Source organism: Uloborus diversus, chromosome 1, assembly GCF_026930045.1.
Source record: "Uloborus diversus isolate 005 chromosome 1, Udiv.v.3.1, whole genome shotgun sequence".
NCBI lineage: Eukaryota > Metazoa > Arthropoda > Arachnida > Araneae > Uloboridae > Uloborus > Uloborus diversus.
Genome location: NC_072731.1, coordinates 75,044,834 through 75,071,876, shown reverse-complemented (window position 1 = coordinate 75,071,876; position 27,043 = coordinate 75,044,834). Strand labels below are relative to the sequence as shown.

General features: G+C 31.5%; 1 protein-coding gene across 1 annotated transcript in view; it reads right to left on the bottom strand.

Annotated features, from left to right (window-relative positions):
* Window positions 1–27,043, bottom strand: part of LOC129230423 (sulfhydryl oxidase 1-like) — a 103,027-nt gene that overhangs the window by 51,318 nt on the left and 24,666 nt on the right. The window contains exons 2-3 of the mRNA XM_054864825.1: window positions 5,722–5,822; window positions 985–1,136 (exon numbers count right to left, since the gene is read on the bottom strand). Coding sequence (XP_054720800.1) covers window positions 985–1,136; window positions 5,722–5,822 — 253 coding nt within the window. The remainder of the gene's footprint in view (window positions 1–984; window positions 1,137–5,721; window positions 5,823–27,043) is intronic.

The following is a 27,043-nucleotide window of genomic DNA, read 5'->3' as shown; positions in this document are numbered from 1 at the left end:
TGGTGAAAAAGCTCATGCCCTTTAGCATGCATGACTTCGTTTGAATTTTTATTCAATTTGTTTGTATTGAGGAAAGTTTTTGAAAAATGCTTTACTATATCAAAACATCTTCAATCAGCTACCCCTAATTTTTGGACTATTCAAGCCACAGTTCAATCTGCAATTGATCTGTGTACCCTACTACCACAGTTCAATCTACAATTGAAACTGAAAATAGATTTCACATAGATGTATATTTCAATCAATCGTGAAACTTTTCAAAAAAATTCTTCCTCCAAGCCAATTTTAAAAAGGTGAAAAAAAAAAAAAAAAAAATACAAAAATCCACATGATGATGTGAAGTCAAACATTGATTTTTTAATACTTGGTATGAAGTAATAGATTCAGTTTCGAATGAATTTGACACTAGATTTGATGATAATTATTTTTCTGTATGGTTATTTTGAAAACGAAAATAAAATGTTTCAATTATAAGTAAATTTTTAGCATGATGCAAGAAAATTTCAAGTAATCTACCGAAAGATCGTTATTACATTCAGAGACCGCAATTTCGTCCTTGTTATGGACTCGTCAGTCTGGAATAGTGAATAACAGAGCGCCAACGAAACTAAATTATTCAGTGAGTAAAAATTAAGCCACTCACAATTTTTGAAGTTGCCTGGATGATTTTGAAGAGCAAGATATAAAAAGTGTTTTCACACATAACTTTGTTACTTCAATTACTTTTTAACTATTCCAATCAGCTCAGCTAATAGAGAAAAATATCTTTTATGTCTCAGGAGGTTAGAGAATTATTTTCGAAGCACAAAGGGCAAAAAAAAAAAACCTTTTCTATCAGCAGTACTGGCCAAACAGCACAACACTGAGCACTGATAGTTAAAAAATTTTTTAACATATTTTCACAGTTTCATGGAATCCTTACAATAATGTTGGTTTCAAGGTTCAGTGACTAAGAAAATGCATTAACTGAAATAAACAACTTACTCAAGAGGATGAAGAATTGACCATTTTGTGGGAACATTTTCATTCCAGTTTGATTCCAAGAACTTTATTAGTGAAACTTCCACAGATGAAACATCCCTATTACCTTCCAAAAATATTCCTTTATCAGTTTTATTTGTGTAAGCCGAGAAAACCTAAAATTAAAACAAATTTCATGAATTCCCAACAGCAATTTTTTGAAAATAGGGGAAGATGAAAGAATCATGACTTTTAATAAAGTTATCTAAACCAGAGGGTCCCAAACTTTAGACCTCTGTGGACCCCTCCCCCTTCCTAGGGTGCAAAAAAAAAAAAAAAAAAAAAGTGGAAAGATTTTGCCCAGTTAAATCTTTTTTTTTCTCTAATATATTTTCTCTTTTTTTCCCTTTAAATTTATTTATTCATTGTTCTATTTTGAGTTATGGAAGTAAAATTCTATTTGAAATTCAATTAGGAATAAAAATGTTATCACCTAATTTCTACAATAACTTTACTAATAAAAATAAACTTTTGAAGTTAGTGAACAAAACACTGTTAGCTTAGTTTAAGTGTGTTAATTTTTCATATGAGTTGTATTTTTATGGCGTATTAAGATTTTTTAATTACTAACTATAGTTCGAGCAAACTTACCCTGGCAGCATCATAACGCTGTGATTAGGACCTACATAGTCTTCATAATGCTGCCTGCTTAAGTTTGCCTCAACTATGGACAGCCACCACCCTTTGTATCATTTTATTTGAAGTATAATATCCCAGCTGTAAAAATGTGTCTCAATGTTTGCATTTTGCTTAATATAGTTTTGTATCAATATGAACTTTGTCAAAGTGCATAAAATTAATTGATGTGTAATGCGTTTACTTCCGAGAGGAGGGGGGAAGAAGTTGCAGCGTCCTGCATGTACTTAACCAAGAAGTTTTTTATCCCTTATAAATATGTTTCTCTTCCTTCAATCTCAATTATATTTCAAGTTTTAGCTGGATAGCACCGCAGACCGCTTGGCATGCACTTGCAGACCCCCGGGTATCCGCGGACCACAGTTTGGGAAACTTTGATCTAAACCTTCAGCTACATAAAAGAAAATTAAGAGTATGAAATTTTTACTTCAATTCCAAATGTTATTCAATGTTACTCAAGGGCAAAACCAAAAAATTTCTAGGGGGAGGGAGAGAGGGGCACTCTTATATTGCCACACCATTTAAGAGCTAAAACATAAACTAAGAAAGGACACAAAGAAAAAAAAATACATTAATTTTTTCATTTAAAGCTTTAATTTATGTTTCCTCTAGCAATTAACCACGCAGCATTATCAAATTGTCATTACTGTCACAACGCTGTCATTGAAGCCATTAATTGATCTCGATCTAATACATGAATAATTAAATCAAGATATTATTTAATACATATCACTATAAAAAATTATGAACAACATTATTTCCGCTTTGAATTAAAATTGTGGTCGTTTTTTAAAGTGAAATCGAAGGCTTAAAACGGATTTCCAATTTATCCCTCCCAAACATTTTGAAATTCATGAAAACTACACTTACCACTGAATATGGAAAATAATTAAAGGAGATGCAATGGATAAATCTCTTCATCAATAAAATATGTACTGATTCTAACATTTTATAAATTTATAAATTTAAACGTAAACTATTAACTAGAGATGTACGCTTTAAAAACCTTAAAATAATTATTGAAACAAAAATTAAATCAAGTCAACGATTCAACATTTAACTTTTGACACTTGTTGTTCTTACTTTAAAGAGCATGGAATTTCCCTTAAAACTTCTGAATTTCATGATTAAAAAAAAAAAATTCCCCTATTGACAAAGCGAACTAAACATAAATGAGCTGATGTGTGCATTACATGACTTCTTTTTAGGCCAATTTAATGATTTTTAATCAACACTTTCAGAAAAACACAGACACCTTACCTTATTCAAGCACGTCATTCACACTAAACAATCTAAAACCATTTCAAATATTGACTAGCTTGTCGCAAACCAATGCAAAAAAGCCTTTTACAAAGAATATGTTTCCAAATATTGATAATTTTTACGTGATTCAATAGATAACTCTCTAAATACAGCAAATAGAGCCAAATTGAAACCAAATTCAAAGAATAACTTTTTTTGCCAAATTTTTAGCCAAGTTGACCACCAAAAGTTTGTTTACAAGTTTTTGCTAAATTATGACAGCACTTGAGTTTGCATTGAAATTAACACTGATTTTCCCCAAAAAGGAGTAAAAGATCCCTTTTGGAATATTCGAATGCAACCAAAAGGGCAGGTGCACAACTAGACCCTACTAGGAGTCTACATACCAAATTTCAACTTTCTACGGCATACCGTTTTTCAGTTATGCAAGATACGTACATATGCACATACAGACGTCAGGAGAAAACTTGTGGTAATTAAATCTGGGATCATCAAAATGGACATTTCAGTAGGGTTGTTTGGTTTAAACCACATTGGTTTAAAACGATGGTTTAAACCAAGTTGTTTAAAAAAAAAAAACCCTATGAGGCAGTAAGAAGCAAAGAGATGCAAGTGGACTATTTTAAGTTTTGAGTAAAATGCGTTTAAAGATCAGATCCTAGATAGGCTTTCATTGAACTTTTTTTCTAAATCATGTTAAACAGCAGCACCTGCTAGGGTGCTGCTGTGGTACTAGGGTGTACTAGTACGATCGCTTGCCTTAAGACATAGGAGAGGTTCACCTACCATTTGCACTGGTTATCTCCAAATTTTTCATTTTGCCACTTGCATCCCTTTGCTTCTCACGACCTCATATGTTTTTTTTTCCAAAATTGTTTTTTTTTTTTTTGAAAAACTTCATCGTTTCCCCCCCCCCCCCAAATGTTTTCATAAATTTTATATTATTGCAAAGAGTAAAATCTAATTGATGCGAAGTAACTAGCACATTTTTATAGATAAATTATAGTTTTAATAAATAAAGAAACTTGCATTTTTTAAGGTAATGCAAGTTTGCTAAATAGTTTTCTTTTGTTTTTTTTTTCTTTTTTAAAATCAATGCATCTTTCCCATTAGGTACATAAATATACAAGGCAGACCAATTGGGTTTTTCTTAAATTACATGGAGAAAAGATCCAAGTAGCTCTTTTTTTATTCATTCAATTATCAGAATTTTTCAGTTTTTTGCATTTCAAAATAGTCCAAAAAGTATATTCCAACCAAAACTTCATTTACAACCGAATTTGCTTAGATTACTTAAGATTTATTAAGATAGATTATATACCATTGAAGGGATTCATAGAAAAAATAAATTTTAACGCTAGAATATTTAAATGACAAGAGAAAAAAATAACTAATGAAGTCCAAGAACACTTGTAGTAGGTATAGAATTGTGCTTATACCTGCTCACCTTTAGCATCCCTAATAAACGATGCAGTCAGAGCAAGAAAAGAAAATATATAAAATTATGAAAACAGAAAGTATTCATGTAACTCAGTGCTTTTAAAAAGAAATTTACTGACAAATTTTCACCCTATCAAAAAACCTTTTTTTTATCCCAATATTATAAAAGAAGTTTCATGTAGGAATGGTGAAAGAATCAATAAACATTAACTTTTATGAGTCTTCATTATTGAAATTATGTTAAAAGAGTATTTTCATACTGAGGTTCTTAATTATTTTTTTCTTCTTTGATAAAAAAAAAAATTATATTCCTAAATGCATTAAACCAAGAGAAATAATGTCTACAATGGAAAACGTATTGATTTCCTTAAAACCTACTTGTCCTGTTTCTATAATTGTTGTCACTGATACATTAGATAAATAAATTACATGATTTGAAATTTTTTTAAAATCTTTAAGTTAAATATACGTTGATCTCTTGATTTTTAAAGTTCTGCAATGTACCTCAAACTTGTGATTCATTTGTAGATACTGCAAAATATTTTTCATGTTTTAGAATACATTATTTTAATTTTACTTCTTTTATCGTAAATCGCTATGATTATGAGGAAATTAATTTAAAAGTATTTATTCTTGGTTGTTTGTAATTAATAATGTCTGAACTATCACAGTAAATTATTTTTGATTATTTATAACAAGGCCCATCTACATATTGTATTTTTTATAATAAAGATTTTCAAACAATATTCTCCTGTAGAAATCTCTTATGAATGAAGAAATAAAATTACAAGATTTTACTCTAAATTATTTAATTAATTACAAAGAAATTAGGTACGAATTTGAATATTAAACATTCCTGAACAATTACTTGATAAAATCATTATGATTTTCCTAAAATAAAATTCTATTTCTTACAAATAGTGTTTAAACCAAATAAACCTGGTTTAAACCAAAAAAAACCTAGTTTAAACAAAAAAAGTTTTTTTTTTTTTTTTTTTTTTTACCAACCCTGCATTTCGGGCGTCCGTACTTTTTTGGGTACACATGCATGTGCGGTCGAGCCAAAAAATCAACTCAGCATTCATTCGGGGAGTGAGCAAAATGGAAATTTGGGCGAATATTTGAATGAAATTTTTTTCGCTAATACAATGCTTCCTTTACTATGTAAAATTAAGTAAAAATGACAAAAAGCTGATTAACATGTTCATTGTTCATTATGCATATAATATCTGCTACATGAATGGTTCTATCAAATGAGAATTGATTAATGTGCTTAGTTACATATTGTTGTTTCTTTCCTACACAAATATGTTCTGGCACTTTGCAAATCAAAACTGTGTTAAAGTGTACTTTGAAACTTACTTTAATGGTAGGAAAACTATTGACGCCATAGGCTCGACACAGTTTGTCATTTTGAGAATCTGCACAGTTCACAACAGCTACATCAACAACTCTTCGCCAAGCTAAAAAAATATATATATATATCTATAAAATTGAGTGAAAAATAACACAATACACTTTACGAATCATGAGAGATTGAGAGAAGTTAGTAATGAAAACATGTTTCTTGGGGAAGGGGGAACTTTATGAGCTAAGAGAAATGAGGGGTGAAAAGCAACAAACACAAGCAAGAGGTGTGTCAATACTAAAAATGAAAACAGTCGGGAAAAAACTCAGAAAATTTCGGAAAAAATCGTTTTCTCCCGAAGAGGTATATTTCCCCTCCAGAAAAATTGAAAAAATGAATTTTTTCAACTTTTTAGGAAGTTTTCATTGAAATTTTCAGCAAAAAGTGATTAGAAATTTCTCATACTTAAATTCTGATCACCCCCCCCCCCCCGCGCAATTTCCTCCCCCACCCCTTCCTTGTATTTTAAAAACTTGTCTACCTTTGATGATGAAAGGTTGTTGTGTGATAATATAATTGCATACGGATCCAAAAACATTTAATTCTTTCTGAAAAAAAAAATAAATAAATAAATAAACCAATATCCTTAGTGAAGAATTTATTTTCCTTCTTCATAAAACAAGCAACCATAACTTTAATCACAGAACTATGTTTCTGCTAACTGTGTGAACTAAATGTACAGGGTGCAGCAAAAAAACCTGGGCAAGCAATTTTCCATGTAACTTTATTAAAAATAAATAAACAAAACAAAAATAATAATAATAATAATAATGTGAGAAGACCTTTAGCAATCAATAAATTAATTGGTTTCAAACTGGCCGCCTTTTGAATACAGAGGTGCAACTGCTTATTGAAATTTTCCTTCAAGGGCCGTAAGTCATTTAATCAATCTTAGATTCCCTATCAAAGCAATTGGTTTCGAGTCGAAACTTATGTGTAATTTAGGGTAGCCCTTTGAGTCTTAAATAGGCCATACAGTGTAAGAAATGGGATTGAGGTCTAGCGAGTAGAGCGTCCACTCTAAAAATATCATGTCAAAAACACTGCACCTTGCACCACTCGTCTTTTTGGCAGTAAGAACTGCTGTGAAGTCAAATTGAAATATCCTGTTTACATTGCTGTGATGAAATGCTCTTAGGTCCACAGAAGTACAACAGCTTCTAAAATGTTCTTCTGGTACACTTTTTGACTCATTTTATAGCCCTCATCCACAAAACACCAGATATTATTTATATTATCACTAGTGCTGATTCCATCACAAACAAATCCTGACTTCGGACTTTGGCGATGTTTGACATTTTCTAAGGTGCTTGAAGTGTCTACAGATCAAATCCTATTGTTCCGGGGATTCTGGTTGAATGGTAAGTTAGTAAAAGGTATCTCTTCCAGCCTGTCTCAAGCATTTCTGGCATCTTTGGAGTCATACAAACGCCTGAACTTTTGGATCTCGTATAACTTTTGTTTGAGCTGTTTTTGCCCTTAGTCGCACTTATCGGTCACAAAATCCCCATCTTACGAACAACTTCTCTCGTGGAAACCCAAGGATTTCATTGAACTCACTTTTGGATGACCGGTCGATTAACTGAAATGTTCACTGTTCGTTTTTGTACACTTTCTGGACATCGACTATCATTTCAAAATCACTTGAAGCGGCATACCGCATCAAATACTGGTTGCTGAGGCACAACAAGCAAACGAACTGTCGTTCTACTTGGTTAAACAACTTTAAAATAGCAGGTCTTTAGCTTAAAATTGTTTTTAAAAAAACTGAAAAACAATACATAAGCTAGGAGATATATTGTAAATTATTTTCTAATAAAGTGAGAGACAAAAATAAATACGACACTTATTAAAAGGAAGTTACTTTACTTCCATTCGATGATAATCTTCGTGCGAGTTCTTTTTTTTTTTCTTGCTGCATCGTGTATACTGCCGTGCTAAGCACAAAAGTGGAAACTGCAGTTGAGCTCAAGATGAGAGATTAAAGCTTGTGCTCTTATATATTCGATTCAGATCTTTTTTTTAATTTCAGCATTTTTTTAAAAAGTAGTTCCTGATCAAATGACCCTAAAACATTTTATTTATTAAGTAAAATACCAAACAGAGAAAAACTTGGTTGGAATAACTCAGTTTTGTAAGTTTTGTTCAAAAGTGAGGTATGACTACTTTTACTACTATGTTTAGCACGGCCCACAGTGGCTCAAGGGCGGAAAAAATAGCAATTTTTAAGTTTTTAAGACAAAAAATATTTCATGCCGTAATTACTTAGCCCTTGAGTTGTAGCAACTTACTCCATAAGAGTTTTTTGAAAAAAAAAATTCCTTTTTCACAAAAATAAGCCAAGATTGTTGAACAATTATGTTTTTACTTTTTTCGAACGTACGCCTTATACTTCAGTTTTAATTCATTCGTTCAATAAGGAGGACTAAAATTCAATAAATGCCATTTCTGATTGGTTTTTTCACACTTATAGGATGCATATTACATCGTAGTTAAAAATTAAAAATTCATGAAAATTGAAAACTATCTGAAATAAAAAATCATTATTTTCTAAAAAATATAATAAAAAGTATTGTGGAATATACTTTTATCGGCGGCTTCCGGTGGGCTAAAATTTACATACATCAATACTTTAATCCTTCCTGTAAATAAACAACAACATTTTAGCTGCAACCACCTGCGACTGCAGTCGTGGCAGATGTTTTGTTTGATTTTCGCTATTTACAAACACCAATACAGTAAGCTAGGAAAATAACCTGTAACGTTATGACGGGGATAAATTGCTTTTTTTTTTATCAAAGAAATTGGTCATCAAACTTGACATGCTTCAGACTAACGTATGTCACAGTTTCACTGCTTTGCAGGAGAGCCTAAAAACGTTTGTTTACTGTTTCCGAAAGTTGGGGCTCGTTGAAACATTTATCAATAAATATAGAGGGATTTTTTTAAACAGATTTACGTTGTTATGACTTAATGCGGAGCGTTATTATACATGCAATGCAATAGTAACCTGAAAATAGCAATTTTCGGACCCATTTCGTATGGCTTTAAAGAAGATGCATATGAGAAAGAAATTTTAAAACTCATACAGAATTCTATATAAAAAGTTAAATAACTATTCTGTTCATAAAGCAATGAAATTAGAAAATCATTAAACGTTTGAAATTTCTGATTTCCTTTTCGAAATCATTCTAGTATAAAGCTGTTCGCAGTTTGTCAACATTGCCAGAAAATATTGTTCGCGGGTATCAATTGCAATAAAGAAACCTTGCGTGTGGCATACAACTGATTTAATTTATATTTTTTGCTAAAAACCGAAATGAATTTGAACTATAGAGAAACGCCGATTTCACGTTTCTCAGTGACCTGAATCAAATATAAAAAACATAAAATATGGGAAAACGTCAGTTCAAATTAAAAAAAAAAAAAAAAAAAACATAAAATATGGGAAAACGTAAAGTATGGGAAATGTATATAAAAAGCAAAAATCAGATAAGGAAACAAAAATAATAATAAAGGCTGCTACGATGATGCTTTTAAAAAGGTAAAAACGCGATATTTTATGAAAAGAACATTATTATACATACCAATTCAGATCATTCTAACACATTAAGTTACGAATCCGGACGTTTAGGTTGAAAATAGTCAGTAATAATGAGTCATTGAATTCATCCAGGATTGAAATACTTTGCAAAATTTTTTCCTGGTCTTTATGATAAAGAAAATACTAGTTTTTCACTATTAGGAAGCTCTTAAAGGCAGTATTGAAAGAGACGAGTTGTGTTTCCTCTTCTTGTTCATCTTCATTGGCGGCCGAAGGATCCACAAGGCTACGGATGGAGCAATAGCATTTCTGTTTTCATGGATTAAATTTTAACAGAGTGGATTATGTTTAAAAATGCACAGAAGGGAACACGTTGCTTAATTTCAAAACTTTTTTTTTTTCTTTTTTTTAAACTGCCAAGGGAAAACGTAAAATGCGGGAAATTCATAACCAATAAACTTTCCATCAGGGTTAAATTAATAGTATTAGAACACGGAAAAACTGGGTCCTGATGATAAAAATCGTAAAACGCGGGGAAAACGTTGATTCGGGGGACGTAAAATCGGGGTTTTGCAGTGAATACGATCAGCCAGCAGGAAGATAAATATTACCATACAACAATTTTCCATAGCATTTTAAAAGAATATTCAAAGTTATTGAATTTTTTCCGCTTTTTTGTCGTTTTGAACCACTGTGCGGCCGTGTGAATAAACTGAAACTCCAATTTAAGTTTTGGTTTGAGGTTTCTGTTGGAAAGAAAAAGGAAAACCAATTTAGTTTTGATTTGGACTTGGACTGGATTGGAAAAAATCATCATCATCATCTTCATGGATTAGGCTTTCAGCCTGTTCCGGCTTCCTGGTCTGCCCACCGCTTTATAGGTCGACCGCGGTCTCGTTTGCCTTTGGGTTGATAGTAATAGACGGCCCTTGGTAGTCTTCCACATGGCATTCTTCGTACGTGGTCTCCCCATTTGATATGATAATCAATAATTTTTCCATTAAGGCTGTAGATCTGTAATTCTTTTTGTATATCTTGGCTTCTTATTTTTTCTAGGATGGTGCAATGTTTGACTGCTCAAAAAATCAAAACTCAATAGCTTTCATTTTCAGACAGTAAAATTACATTGTAAGGAAGGGAAATCATACTTATTTTTTTCTCTCAAAAGAATATTAATCATGTTTGAAAGTCAAAAATTAAAATTATTACTTCAAGTTTCAAGGCAATCTAAAATATAGAAAATGTCATTGTTATGATTAGACACACTTTACGCAATATTATTGGTTGAATGACGACTGGCTTATTTCAGGTGTTTGACCACGAAAGCTCTCAGTAGTAAAACCAAAGGTTTTTTTTTTCCTAATTAAACTAAACTTTATGTGTATTTCTGTCAAGCAGAAAAAGAAGATGTGTAGATTGCATATATTTTTTAATGCTTAACTCTTTATATGTTCGAAAAAACACAGAGCTATTAGGAAAATCATTTTTTCCATTTTTTTTAACCACTTCAAAATTTCCAGAAATTTTACATCTCTAGTCAATACAAAACACAAGATGTTAAATTTAATTGAATGATTAAGTACTGAAGGATGGCTGGAGCATGAACAACTATATCACACAATGACACAGTTTGACTCCAGCAGTTCGAAAAACAAAGTTGTAGCCACTATAAAATATCTATCGCTCCCCTCCCTCCCAACATTACCAATTTTCCTTTCAAATTGATACTTGATACAATATCGAAGTTAAAATTCCACACATAACATTTTTTATAAAATTTTAACTATTGGATACCTGTTAACTTAAACTATACTAATGGTACAATAGTACTTTTTTAAGTTTGGTGTGCTTATAATATCATATACAAGATTATGAATGATGCTAATCAATGCTTAAAGTAAAAAACAAGCTTGATACCGAATGAGTAAGAAAAAAAAAAAAACACCAGGAAAGCAAGAAAAATTTTTACACAAATACACATAACCTACTTAATATTAAAAACCTCTACTAGCTTTGTCGCGCGGCTTTGCATGATCTACCTCGAAAATAAAATTTGTGCAAAATGACGCATGCTCAACAATCAAGCTTAAATAAAAGAAAAAAAAACGTTCCTGTCAGAATTATGACGACTGATATTAAAACTCTCTATTAAATTTTGAACATTAGTCCTTAAAAATTACCATTCAATGAGAGAACTTCGTAAATAAAGCTGACACTCCCTGAAAATCCCAACACCCGAATGAAAGTTGAAGCTAAAAGGGTAATTAGATTAAAGACAAGGGTGACAAATTAGTGCCAACAGACCTTATAAATCCTCATTAGTATTAGGACAGCACTCTTCAAAAATCCCCAGCTGTTTCTTTTCAGTGAAAATAATCTCAACATTAGCATCCCCTCCCCCCTTAAAACCCCCCTTACTTTAGTGACTATTAGAATGAGAACAATAGTTCCGAAAACTTTCCACAAGAAAAAGGAAATCATTCCCTATCAGAATAAGCATATCAGCTTCAGAAAGTTCCTATTAGAATTAGGGTTATAGATTTCATATAACAAGAATAGCCCCTCTGAAAATACCTATCGGGACATGGAGATATAAGTTCCAGAAACTACCTTCAGGATGAGAAAAATTTTCAAAATAACATCAATATTGAGCTGATGTGTGCATGACTTCTTTTCATACCAATTAAATGACTTTTAATCAACACTTTCATAAAAACACAGACACCTAACCTTACCTGATTCAAGCACGTCATTCACATTAAGGAATCTACAACCATTTCAAATATTAACTAGTTTGTCGTGAACCGATGCAAAAAAGGCTTTTACAAAGAATATGTTTCCAAATATTGGCAATTTTTTGGTGATTCAATAGATAACTCTCTAAATATCGCAAATAGTGCCAAATTGAAACCAAATTCAAAGAATAACTTTTTTTGCCAAATTTTTAGCCAAGTTGACGACCAAAAGCTTGTTTACAAGTTTTCGCTAAATTATGACATCACTTGAGTTTGCATTGGAATTTTAAACTGATTTTCCCCAAAAAAGTATAAAAGGCCCCTTTCGGAATATTCAAATGTAACCAAAAAGGAAGGTGCACAGCTAGACCACACTAGGAATCTACATACCAAATTTCAACTTTCTACGGCATACCGTTTTTCAGTTATGCGGGATACGTACATATGCATATACAGACGTCAGGAGAAAACTCGTGGTAATTAAACCTAGGATCGAAAACAAAAGTTGTGTCAAATGACATATGCTCAACAATCAAGCTTAAATAAAAGAAAAAAAGAAAAAACGTTCCCGTCTGAATAATGACGACTGATATTAAAACCACCCATTCAATTTTGAACATTAGTCCCTAAAAATTCCCTACCATTCAATGACAGAACTTCGTAAATAAAGCTGACACTCCCTGAAAATCCCAACAGCCGAATGAATGTTGAAGCTAAAAAGGTAATTAGATTAAAGACAAGGGGCCCGAATTAGTGCCAACAGACCTTGTAAATCCTCATTAGTATTAAGACAGCATTCCTCAAAAATCCCCAGCTGTTTCTTTTCAGTGAAAATCTTAACATTAGCATCCCCCCTAAAAACCCCCTTACTTTAGCGACTATTAGAATGAGAACAATAGTCGACAAAACTTTCCACAAGAAAAAGAAAAACATTCCCCATCACAATTAGCGTATCAGCTTCTGAAAGTTCCTATTAGAATAAGGGTTATAAATTTCAAATAACGAGAACAGTCCCTCTGAAAATACCTATCGGGAAATGGAGAAATAAGTTCCAGGAACTCCCTTGAGGATCAGACAATTTTTCAAAATAACATCAATATTCCCTGTTTTAAACCCCATCAGAATTGGAACAATATGTTTCAAAAAATTCCCTTTGAAAGAGTTCAATAATCACTAAAAGTTCCCATTTGATTAGCGACGTCAGTGTTCCTCAGAATCCACATCAGCATCAATCGTTCTGAAATAACGTTAACGGCACATCTAAAAGTTCGGATTAGATCAAACACATGCAACAGAAAAAAGTCCCCATTAATATACAACTAAAATCCTTGATTATCTTCTGCGGGCAGTACAAAAAGAAATTGATAACTCGCGAAAAAATAATCAAAGGGAGAAAATTTTTAATCCCCCCACTAAAGGAAAAGCCTCAAAGTAAAAGAAAGATTTTTTTTTGTTAACTATCAAGCAAAAAATAGCTAGATATTTATTCTGCTGTTTGATTTTTTTCTCAATCATTATCTCTTAGCTCGTGCATACATTAATTTTCCAATTTAAAAATGTTTTTCCTTAAAAATTATTTAACATTTTTCTTGGTTAATTTAGGCAGTTTTGAGTTTCAAATTCGAGGGAAGAAAATTTTCTGAAGGGTATTTTGGACGGGCTTTCCAATGAGGCTAAAATTGAGATGATACGATAATTATTTCGGGTAGAAAGAACCATTTTCGGTGATAAAATTAAAATTCGAACGGTTTGGTATTTTTTTTAGGTTTGGTGTCAAAACTTCGGGCCCAAAACATCACTGAACAAAACTTTGCGGCCAAAACTTCGCCTATCCATAAATAGGATCTCTATCCATAACTTCGCCGATCCATTAACTTCGCGTGCCTAAATCGTCGCCTATTCATAACTTCGTAGGTGCAAAACTTTTCTGGTGCAAAACTTTGCCCAACTACTGCCCACTAAGCAAGCAAGTGAAAAGGTGTGTTTTGTTTGAGTGGGGGGGGGGGGTAGTTATTGTTCGATGATTTCCAAGAACACATTAGGTAGATACTATACAAGTAACTAATTTAAACTAGTATGTTGTGGCCATCACGAAACTTTCTTCTATATTTTTCCTTTTTCTGATCCCTCCCCATGCTTGACGAGGAAGCAATATTCCTAACAAAAACAAAATGACACATGCAAAAACTTGACGACCATCCCAATGTCGGAATTATTGTAAAAGCAAAGCAAGGAGCGAAAATTGAAAGTTACTTTAAAAGCCTTACTTGAATTAATTACAAATATTTTATTTATTAAAAAACATAAGATGGCAACAGTTAAAAATTTTAATTCATTGAAATAATATTTCCGATCAGTTCCATACAATTAAAATCACGAGAAATACGCAGACGACAATCTATTACGATTTATCTTTCTTATTGTTGCATTAATAAAACTATTTTTATTCGCAAAAAAAAAAAAAAAAAAAAAATCAACACCTCTTGGAGCGATTGGAGTCAAAATTGAACCAAAGCCTGTTTACGTATGGATTCACATATATTCCAAATTTCAAACAGAACGTAGCATTACTTCTTGAGATAGGGCACTCACAATGGAAAAAAAGAACGGGCGATTGCGCTACCCCCTTTTTAGCTGTTGACACCAAAATAAAATCAGCTCTTATACCCACTAAGGGCTACTTGTCAAAAAATTTTTGTTTGATTCCGTTCGTTATTTCTTGAGATACAGCAATCACAATTCACGACAAAAAACGTTCTATAACTCAACCCCCGTTTGAGCTATTGACACCAAAATTGAATCAGCACCTGCTCCAGTTAGGGGCAACATATGGACCAAATTTTGTTCGATTCCGCCAGTTACTTCCTGAGGAATAGCAATCACGCATAACTCAAAAAACGTTCCATTGCTCCACCCCCCTTGGAGGAATTCGCGCCAAAAACCAATGGGCACAAGTTCACATAGGGTCACATATGTGTACCAAATTTCGTTCAATTTCATGCGATAGTTTTTGCTGTAGAGCGGCCACAAAAAACTGGTCACACACAGACGTGACACACACACACACATACATACATACACACACATACATACATACACACACAACAGACATTTTCCAAAAATAGTCGAAATGGACTCAGCACACCTCAAAACGTTCGAATCCGTCAAAATTCGAAATTCGAAAATTTGCACGAATCCAATACTTTCTTCTATATATTAGATATAGAAGAAAGTAAAAATGAATTACTTTTATAGCAAATTAATTCTGTAATGAATTGAAGTATATCAAACAATAAACTGTTATAAATGTAATTAAGATTAAATTAAAATTAATTGGTTATTTTTCCAAAAACGAAAGAAAAATAGAGAAACTCTTTGGTTACATAATAATAATTTTAATGTTCTACAGCTGACTAAATGTTTGATTAAACAATTTTGACATTTCAAACATCCAAAAAAGTTTTTCATAATATTTTTCCATCATTTATTCCTAATTCTATTTGAAACTCTATTTAATACCATAATTATATTAAATTGTTAAATATCAAGAATATTTGTTTTAGTTTTTCAGCTGAAGCGTATGTTTCTACTGCAAAATTAAAAGTTAAACAATTGCAAATGAATCTTATAATGATTAATAATCCATCACACTTTTAAATTATTCTTGGGTTAGGATAAGCACTAACTAAACTTTTAAACTTGGCAAAAACGCAATAAAAACTATTTTTAACTTATTTTGTGTTTCAACTTTCATACATGAGGCATTAAATTTTCTAGACAATTTACTTGATTTTTAATAAACTTAAAATAGACACTTAAATTTTAATAATTTTAAAACAGCGGTTTTATTATTCAGACCCCAAAGTGGTTTTTTTGGGGGGGGCGGAAGTAGGAAATAAGGAATCAAAAATTAAAAAAGTAGGAAAAGTAGGAAAAAAATCACTTAAAAGTAGGAAAAAAATAGGAAGAGATAGGACTATATGTACACATACGTCAAGAGGAAACAAATTTAGCGTTAAATTTTATTTATAACGTAAAATAAACTAACAGTATTTTTGATTTAAAACTCTCCCAAAAATAAACTAACAGTACTTTTGAAGTGTTAAAGGGATTTAATGAAAGAACCAGTCGCAAAAACAAAACGAAAGAATTTTGTTAAAGATTTGTTTTGTTAAAATTAGTATATCAAATAAACAAGGGCAAAATACAAAACGCTTTTAAAATCACAACAAAATACAACACGAAATTTCGCGTTAATGTCCATGAGCACAGGCAGGGGGCTGCAAGTTGTACTTTCACCCCTGGATTTTAAAATTAAATAAATTTTAAAAAGTAAGATTAATTACATACTTTTTTAATATTATTTTTTTAATTTTATTAAACAATTATTTATCTTAAATAAGTGAAATTACATTAATCTGCTTTGGAAGTGTGAAACACATTAAAGCAAGCACAAAATGTATTTCATCAGATAAACGATACTTAGACGTCTATATTGTGTTATGTGGAATTTCTGATTCAATCATTTCATAATGCATGTGTGCCATTCAGCTCTAAGAAAACAAAGGAAACCAATTAAAGCTATTTACGGCACTTTTATTCTGATAGAATCTCCGATAAGAAATATTTCAGCTGTTGTACCTCACATAGTGTTTCTGAACAGCTGGACGAAGAACTAATGTGCTGCAAGCACGGAAGAATAATTTGCTAACATTTTAGACAGCAGATTTTGTTTAATTTATCTCTGAAACAACAAACTACAAAAATCTATAATCTAAAATAAAGTACCATTTTTTTTCATCTGTTTTGACTTTTTTCTTTCAATTAATTATTCTCACTAATTGCAGTGAATCATTAGCTGAGCTTCGTTATTTTCGAGCGCTTCATGGTTGATAAAGCTTGATACAGCAAAATTCCATGCCAATGGTCTTATTCGAGTTATATTTATAAATATTTTATTTATTTATTTTTTAAGCATCTGCAAATTCAGTGGGGCTGCAGCCCCACCCCTACAATCTTAATGAAGTAAGTGCTATAATATTAATAAAGTAAGTGCCAGGAGGAAAAAAAAAAACGAACTACGTTAAAGAGAGAGACAACTTGATTTACTTTTCCTCTCTGAACTGAAAAGTTTAAAAATAATCCCACCAAAAACATTCTGTAAAAAACTAGCCAAGTCTCGATGGAGCTGTTTGTTTATCTCTAAAAAGTAATGAAATCTAGACAAAGTTATGACAAGTCGAAGGTTCCTTACTGCGATTTCTTTGTCATAGTTAATGTTGTGTGACTTGGCCGTTAAACATTCTTTATACGTTAGTGGGTACAGGTCAATTTTGTTTACACGTTTTCCAAGTGGCAATTTTCCATCGTCAATGGGTAGCGGTTCTGGCGACAGATTGGTGCAATCGTGTCATGGAGCACCTGGTTTTGTACCCTTGTGTACCCTTTAACGGCCAAGTCACACAACATTAACTATGACAATAAAGAAATCGCAGTAAGGAACCTTCGACTTGTCATAACTTTGTCTAGATTTCATTACTTTTTAGAGATAAACAAACAGCTCCATCGAGACTTGGCTAGTTTTTTACAGAATGTTTTTGGTGGGATTTCACTTCTTTTTGTAGAAACATTTAATTTGTGTAATATTCGAGTAGACTAAAGTTAGGCTAAATTAAATTAGAAGATGTGTCCCACTACGCTGGACTTTTGCAATGACAGTCGATTTTTTTATGCACCAATAGTAGAAGGGGGCATTACCATATCTCTAATACAGCTGAGATCAGCTGAGGGTTCTTCATTAGATACTTCAGACTTTCGATTTTTGACATCAAATGAAGCGGCCAACCAAGTTGAATATTTTTTGTAAAGGCGGTATGTCGATCTCTAATAGTTTGGTCTAATAGCCAGATCTTCGATTATCCTAGTTTTTATAGTTTTCCCTTTATGTGCCCATTAAACCCTAACTCTGTACCAAATTTCACCTCTCTGAGTTTATGGGAAGTACTAGTTCTATTTTGATGATCATGAGTGAGTGAGTGAGTGTCATAAATGCGAAATTTTGCTTTCGCTTAACTTCGGAACTAAATGACCTACAGACTTGAAATTTCGGATTTTAAGTATGTAATTATAGCTTACTGGATGACAAAAATTTCTGCGTTCTGGTCTCATCAGAAGGTTCTCAAATAGGGGCCTGAAAATGCGGCGAAATGGTTCCAGTAAAGGATGGTACGGCAGTGTTTGCTTCGCGCTCGACTTGGCGGGGGCACTGCCGTGCCCCCCGATGTAACGAAACAAATTAAAACTTTTTTGATTGACTTTATGGTCATTTGCGTCATATATCTGCCGTTTTTTGAAGAGAATATAAACAGCAGATCTTCCTGCGAAGAACAGAAACACAGTAGATTTTAGCATCAGCATACAGGAGAAAAAATAATATATTTGAGATTGAAAATATTTTAAGACAGCTGTTTTAATTAAATTTATGAACATATATTTCATGTTAAATAACGTTTTGTATGAAGTAGTTTTGTATTAAGTATCGGTATATTTTCTTTACGGCGAGTCTCGGGCACGTGTTAAGTTTCGGGGGGGGGGGGGGAATCATCAGCCTCCATTTCGCAGGTCATATTCGGGTCATTCCATGTCAAATCAACCACCTTTTCCTTTTCCCCCTTAATCATACGTCTCAGATTTTCATGAAACTTTTAGAAATCTTGCTCTCTGACATCTTAAATTGACATATACATAAATTTTTCTAAATCTGTCATTCATAACTGATGAATAATTAATTTTTGAAATTCGTTAAAACTAGTCAGTAGTCCTTTAAAATGTAAAAACTCAAGTTCTATGGGCGTTACGAAGCTCTGTAATAGCTTATTTTAAAAGGGAATTGTATGTTTTTAAATTTAATTTAATCTGGTACGTTACATAAAAACCAAATTTCCCCAATAACTTTAAAATTTAAAACTTTAATTTTTTTTTGAGATTTTGTTTTACAATAATTTTGAAAAGATACAATAATTTAATGCGTTTTAATCAGGGTTCGCCGATATATATCATGATATATATCACGATATATATCCGATATTTATTTTGAAAATATCATGATATTTTGATATTTTCGATATTTATTTATTGAACTACAGTATTTTCAATACAAAAAAGTGTATTAATGATAGTAATATTGTTAATTTATAATTAAAAATAACTAAAAAGTGATGTACTATATTTTCATGATGTATTAATACATCATTAATATAACAAAGTAGTATAATATTCCTTTTTTTCTTGTATTTTTATTCATAAGTAATATAACAATTTTGATTCATATTGAAAGTGCCGAATTAAATATTAAACATTGCTCATAAAAAATGTCTTATGACTGTGCACCGACTAACGCATATTATTTATTTCTCTATCATATAACTGTAAAATAACTAAAAGAAGAAAAATGAGTAAAACAGCTAATGCTAAATTAACTCTTAAAATTGATAAAAATAAAATTGATAGAAATGAAAGATGAAATATTAAGATATAAGAAAATGAAAGAAACCTTAATTTTAAGTATACATTTTGTAATTAGTATAATATAAGAAAATATAGAGGAATTTGAGGAGGCATCTACTATTTTGAAGACTTTAGTTTGTGCTAATTGAAAATATCGGATATACAGTTGGCTCTCTGTTTAACGACTTTCAAGGGACCACAAAAAATCGTCCTTAAGTAGAAAGCGTCCTTAAATAGAATGCTTTTAACACTATAGTGGACCATCTGGGACCATGAAAAGCCGTCTTTAAATAGAGAAATTCGTTAAATAGAGCGTCGTTTAAACAGAGAGCCTACGGTATATAAAAATATCAGATATTTTAGAAAATATCATGATATTTTCGAACCCTAGTTTTAATGGATACATTCGAAATTTTAGAGTGGGACCGTTTGAAGAAGTTAGTATTTGCAAGAAATAACGCAGGACATGTTTCGCAATTTTTGAAAAAAACTTTGGTAAATTCACAAAACTCTGTGTTTCCTTTATCTTTATTTTATTTATTTATTTTTTTTCCCCCAAGAAAACAGATTTTTTTTTTCAGATAATGCATGTTTTTGATGTTTCGTAATAAATATATTTAAAAAATTTATTGAAAATATCATATAATTAGCAGTTATAGCAAAAACATTATTAAATAGTTAAAGACAAGTACAAGGGACTTAAAAGAAATCATACCTAATAAAGATTGCAGGACATTAATAATACACTTAATAATTTCAAAGGTAACGAAAAGGCTTTTAATGCCCTGGGTTTAAAACCAGCGGTAAAAGTCGGAAAAACCGAGCTGGCGGGGGCGGAGCCCCCTAATTAATAAATAATTATTGAGTGCTGATTAACTTAATTTTAATCTAAAGGGAAAAAACATTCCTATGATTGGTTTACGGTTTATTTGGGAGGGGTCTTTTTGAAAAACGTTTTTGTTGTTTATTATAACCGGGTTTATTTGGTCAAAATATTATTTGCAAGAAAGATAATTTGACTTTTGGAAAGTCAAGAAGATATTATGAACAAACTAGCTGTGTCGCCCGGCTTTGCACGGTCTAGCTTTAAAAAAAAAAAAGTTGTCAAAAAATATTGCATGTTCAACAATCTGTTTTTTTTTTTTTTTAAAGGGAGAGGGCGAATTTTTCCGTCAGAATAACAACAACAATCCGTATACAAACATCCTTATTGAAAATTTGGACATTAGTCCCTAAAAACTCCTATTTAATTCAGGAAATTTCGTAATAAAGCTAGCACTTTCCTGCGAATCTCTACTTCCGTCAGACTGCATCTAGTATTGCATCGATTCCTTCCGAGAAAAAGAGCTGGAGGTACGTGAATTTGAGGTACTCCTTTTTCTCCTCAATAAATAAGGAGAACGATAAAAAGGGAGAAATCTGCTACAAATGTTCATTAAAATTAGGATAACAGACCTCCAAAATTTCCAGTACAATAGTTAATATACATTAGTTCTCGAAAAATCCTAACTTGAGTCGAGGACAAAAGTCATTAAAATCCCCATCAGAGTAAGGACAACAGTCCCTAAAATTTTCCATTAGAATGAGGACAGTAGTCTCATAAGCTTTACCCATAAGAAAAAGAAAAACATTCCATAAAATTGTCCATTAGAATAAAGACATCAGTTTCTATAAATCCCTGATAGAATAAGGTTTACAGTTTTCAAATAACGTCAAAGGTATCTCTAAAAATATGTCTGGATAAGTAAAACGGCTCCAAAATACCTTTTCCAAAAAAAAAAAAATCCAAATAACATCTAGTCTTTTTTTAAACCTCTTCAGAATTGGAAAAATAATAAAACAGCGATTTTTGAATAAATAACAAGTTTTGAATAAGTAATTAGGGTCCATTCATTACTTACGTAAGGACGATTTTGGCAATTTTTGGCCCCATGTAAGGATACGTAAGAATTTTCACCCCTCCCCTATTCTTACGTAAGATTCCATTTCGGTTTTCAAAAATAACGAATCTTATATCACTGGAATCGTTGTTAAATTCACTATTATTAAATTAAACCTTTCTGTGTAAAGAAATATTTCCTAGAATCTAGACTGAATGCTTTTCGACATTTCTTTGTATATGATGCGATACTAATAGAAAATAAAACATGCCATACATAGTGCGATTATTTTACTATATTTTACACTAATTCATTCTTTGTAAAACAAATAAAAAACAGCTCATCCTAATATGTTTTTTACCTTCCAGACGCAAATGAAATACGATCACTGCCAAACTACTTGACCGTGCGATTTCTAATATAAAATATCGACTTGGAAAATATTACGTGAGAATGGGTTTGACCTCCCCTCCCCCCAAAGTAAAGGTGTGTAGAGATTTTTTCAACCCCCCTCCCCCTCGGGACCCTTACGTAACTAATGAATGGCCCCTTAGTAACAGCTGTTCTTACATAACGTTATCGGCGAACTAGAAGTCTTGATTAGATTGAACGCAACCCTCTAGAAATGCAACTAAAATCCTTGATTATCTTCTGCGGGTAGTACAAAAAGAAAATGAGCTGAAGTGTGCCTCACATGACTTCCGTTTACTCCGATTGAATGTCATTTTCCCATTATTGGCAATTTAAATGTTATTCAATAGTTTAGTCTCTAAATATCACCAACAGTGGCCAAATTTAAACCATATATAAAAAAAACGCCAAATTTGTCGCCAAGTTGGCGACAAAACTTGGCGACCAAAAGACTGACGATATATCGCCAAGTGTCCGCCAAATTGTAACACCACTTGAGTTTACATCGAAATTAACAATGATTTCCCCCCCAAAAAGGAGCAAGCAAAAGCACTTCGAAACACACGAGTGCAACCAAAAGGGGAGGTGCTCAACTAGACCCCACTGGAAGTCTACGTAACAAATTTCAACTTTCTAGGACATACCGTTCTTGAGTTATGCGACATACATCCGCACATACATACGTATATACAGACGTCATGAGAAAACTTGTTGTAACTAACTCGAGAATCGTCAAAATGGATATTTCGCTTGAATATACGTTTTTAGGCACTCATCCACGTGTGGTCGTGTCGAAAAAAAAACTTAACATTCAATCGGGAGTGAGCAAAATGGAAATTAAGGTCGATTTTTGAGTGAAATTTTTTTCGCGAATACAATACTTCCTTTTTTGTTAAAGGAAGCAAAAAGAAAAAAAATCAAAAGGGGAAAATTTTAAATTAACCCAGTTATACTGGCAAAAACATTAATTTATTTGTTCACTCTCAAGCAAAAAAACGTCAACGTATTTTTTCAGCTATGTATTTCTTTTCAATGATCGTTTCTCGCTCATTATCTTAGCTCGCGTATACGATAAATATACAAAGTAAAATCGATTTTTCTTTACGTAAAAATGCTTATAACTTTGTCCCTATTTAATTTAGGCACTTTTGATTTTCAAATCCGAGGGAAGAGAATCCTCTAAGAGGGTATTTTTCACGGGCTATCCAACGAAACTCAAATCGGGACCATACGGTTATTTCGGGTGGAAAGAGTCATTTAAAGCCATTTTTGGGTCCTAAAAATAAAATTGTAAAGGTTCAGTTCTTTTTTGTCATTTTCATGATTTAAATCAGCTTGATTTAAATCATGATTTAAAAAAAAAAAAAATCATTGATATGAATCAAGGGATTTTTTTTAACAAAATCATCAATCAAAATCAGTTCGTTTTATTTTTATGGATTAATTTTGCACTTTTAGAATGTATTGCTCTAAATTTAACTACACTGCATTATACTATCTTAACTTCAACAGGCAAAACTACATAGATCCCTTTTTTTTGTGTGTGTGTGTGTGTAACAGATTTTCACTCTTGCAATGTTGCTTTTACTTCAAAATTACAGTTCAGAACAAAATTAAAATTCGCAATTTTTCTTACACACCATGACTAATATAGTTGCAAAAAGTAATTGTTCAACATATTTTACACTAAAGCAAAGCATTAAACAAAATCACATCTTATCAAAGCATTTATAAATGTTTTTAATTGTATTGAATAGTTAGAGAACTTATCTTAATTTTAAAAGTAAGCTGAATTCATCTTTTGTATGAAATAAATATAAAGCAATTAATTTTTGAAAATTGAAAAAAAAAAAAAAAAAAGTGATGTAAATCAAAAAACTTCGATTTAAATATTTAAAAAAATCACGAACCCTGATTGTTAATTGTTAATAAATAACAGGGCTCGAAAATTTAAAAAAAATTTTTTTTAATTAAATTAAAAAAAAAAACAAAAAAAGTCAGATTTAAGTTTTAAAAAAAATCCGACTTTTTTTTTTAAATAAAAAACTTTAAAAAAGTCAGGAACCCCGATTGTTAATTGTTTATTTATACTTAACATTCGCATTGTACCTGATTCCTTAATGATTAATAAAATGAATTAATTAAAAAAATCTCGTAATTTTGTTTTCTCATAAGTAGGGAGTAGGGTAATAAACATTGTTTGAAAAGCTTCAACTATAAAAAAAAAATGCCGCAAGTAAACACGTAAATAGATCTTTGTACAAAAATTTAAAAAAAAAATTCATTATGAGGGTTGACACTCATAAGTGAAGCTTTCTACGGAAAATTAAAAAAACGTAAAATTAAACTCATGCATTCTAACATTCTAAGCATAATTTGTGAACTTTGAAATAATTTTGCAGTATGTACGAATGAAACACACGTCAGATACATTACCTACTTTAAAAATAAAAAATAAACACATATTTTGTAAAAAGTTAAAAGAAAAAAGATACAAATACCTAATACATCAATGACAACAGGGAACACAAGCACAAACAAAATAGTTCAGTCATTTGGTCGAAAAAAAAGGGGTTACCAGGATAGTTTTCCAGGAGTTTTAAAAATTGGATATTTTATAGATTTTGATGTGCTCTTTTCGAATTTCCATTTTGCCACCACGTATCTTTGCCGCTCGCGGGGCCATATCGAAAAAATGGCGTCTAAAAGCGGTATTTTGACGATATCTCCTTTCTGACTTATTTTGCGACCAAAAAATCATATACAATATTAATTTACGCATTATATATATTAACTAGAAGACCCGACAGAAGTTGTTCTGTTCAAACTTTGTAAATCGAAAAGTTATAAAATTTCAATAAACTATCAAGTGTTTAAACCGTTTTGTTGAAAAAAATAAGTAAAAAGTAAATGATTTAAACTGTGCTCGGTATCAGAATGCGTATATTTATTACAACTTGATTTATCTAATGCCCACTGAGCAGTTATTTTATTAACTATTTTTCTCCCGTTCTTGATGGCTCGATCCTTCAGCCATACTCAAAGGATAAAAAACGTCCTCAGACATTATGTGTAAAAAACTAACTACCCATCTAGAGCAAACGGGAAATCCCGCTGCAACGTCCCCCATATGCAAAAGAATAAAACAATGGAAAGGATATCGTTTAAAAAAAAATGATAAAGGTAAAAATAGTTCTCTGAATTAGCGAAAATCACTCATTCCCCACCCCCCTCCCGATGTAAAAATAAACACATTTTTCAACTAAAATGACTAAACACTCTTTAAAAACGAAAATCAGTTCTTTGCAGTTTGAAATCTTTCGCCGAAATAAACAAAAAATACAATAAATTACATTAACAGTAGCATTAAAATGTAAACAAGTGATCACGCAACTCTATTGTTTATAGCCAAAGTCGCCAAGTCACCACGTTACTGTAATCCAGCCGATCAGTGAGCGAAGCGAACTCCGACCGATTAGCGGTCCGATCTTTTGAACGAAAACTTTTAAAACTTCATATATTGCCTAATTTATTCTTTCCACCAAAGATCTTCCACTGCACTGATCTTCTGTGTACAGAACTACCCTGTTGTAATTTATTTGGACGATGATAAAATTTGTTTCGTCTTTAAATTCCATCATCTTTTCCTTTAATAATGTATTGATTAGTTAGATAATCCTTAAAGTATTCTTGACATTGGTGCCAAAACGCACCGATTTGGTCACATGGTTCAACTACGACGACAGAACACACGTTTTACGTGCACCTTCCAGTACAGTACTTTACTTTAAAATTTATCTCGGGACCTAAATCGTTGTTTTCAAGAAATGAAAAAAAAAAAAGGCTTCATTCTCTCTTTCGCTCTACGTTTTATCTATTCTCAATTGACATATCACAGTAGGAAATTCCATTACAAAAAGCAGAGCTGGCTTTCTTATTGTCCTTTGGCAACGGGTTTAATATTTATTTCAGTTCTCGCTCAACAATAGGTTAAAATAAATATTAATCATTTGGGAGATATAACCATCCAATGTCTAAATTAATTGATTCATTAACAAAAACGTTTTCGATTCTTTCCATCGCGCTTCGAAACCATGCTTGCCATTATTTAATTACACACAAAAAATTTGATCAAAATCGGTCCAGCCGTTAAAAGCCTTATGGTGACAAACGTCCGCACAGAAGATTTTATATATTAAGATTTACACACAAAATTAAACAAGAAAAAAATTTCCTACAATTTATATCATAACATGTTTTTTTTTTTTTTTTTTTTTGCAAAATATATGATTTACGCGTACGAACGTCGAAAAGTGTTACAGGGTAGCGACAGGAAATGTGAAAAAAAAGTTCCCTGACTTTTCCCTGATTTCCCTGATTAAGTTCACCAAATTTCCCTGATTTACGTTACCAATGATAATGGTTTCCTTTCTTTGCTGTACTTGAAATCCATTGTATGTTTGTATAAAATGCAGTATTTTAAATGTTATAAATTGTGTAAAGTTGTTGAAGTAAAGATATATTTTTAAAAAATGCTACTTTATTTAATAAAATGGTTAAAAAAAACATTAAAAAGTCAATTTTTTGGGGGGGGGGGGAACCCTACAAAACAGTACATTAAATTTTTCTACATGAAAAGATAATAGAAAATTTAAAAAAAAAAATCACTTCCAGAAACCACTTGGCATAAGAATTTTCAGAAACTATTAAAATCATTCTTAAAAACATGTGTATTTATGATAGAACTAAAAAGTAATTGAAATTATTTTGAACTAAATTTTCAAACAGTATAATAATTGATGCTAGAATAATAAGTAATAGGGAAAGAATAGAAGTAATGTAGTTATTCCTTATATAACTAATTGACATATTTATGCAAAACAGATGGAACCATTTGACATCCATTCATAGGGAGCTTTTCTCTAATCAAGAACATAGGTTTTAATGAATGAATACAGCATTTTAACAATAAAAAATAAATATATTTACTTAAGCACACAAGTTAACTCTATTTCAAATGATTTCAGTATGTAACGAAAAAAAAAGCTTAGATTGCTTTTGCAACAAACAACTTTGAAAAACAAGTAAAATAGAAAAAAAAGCAATTACTAATTTCAAAATATATAAAAGAAGAATACAAATTGGTTATAAAACAAAAGATTAAGTCTGAAGAAAAGAAAACCCTTTATGATCTGCGGCG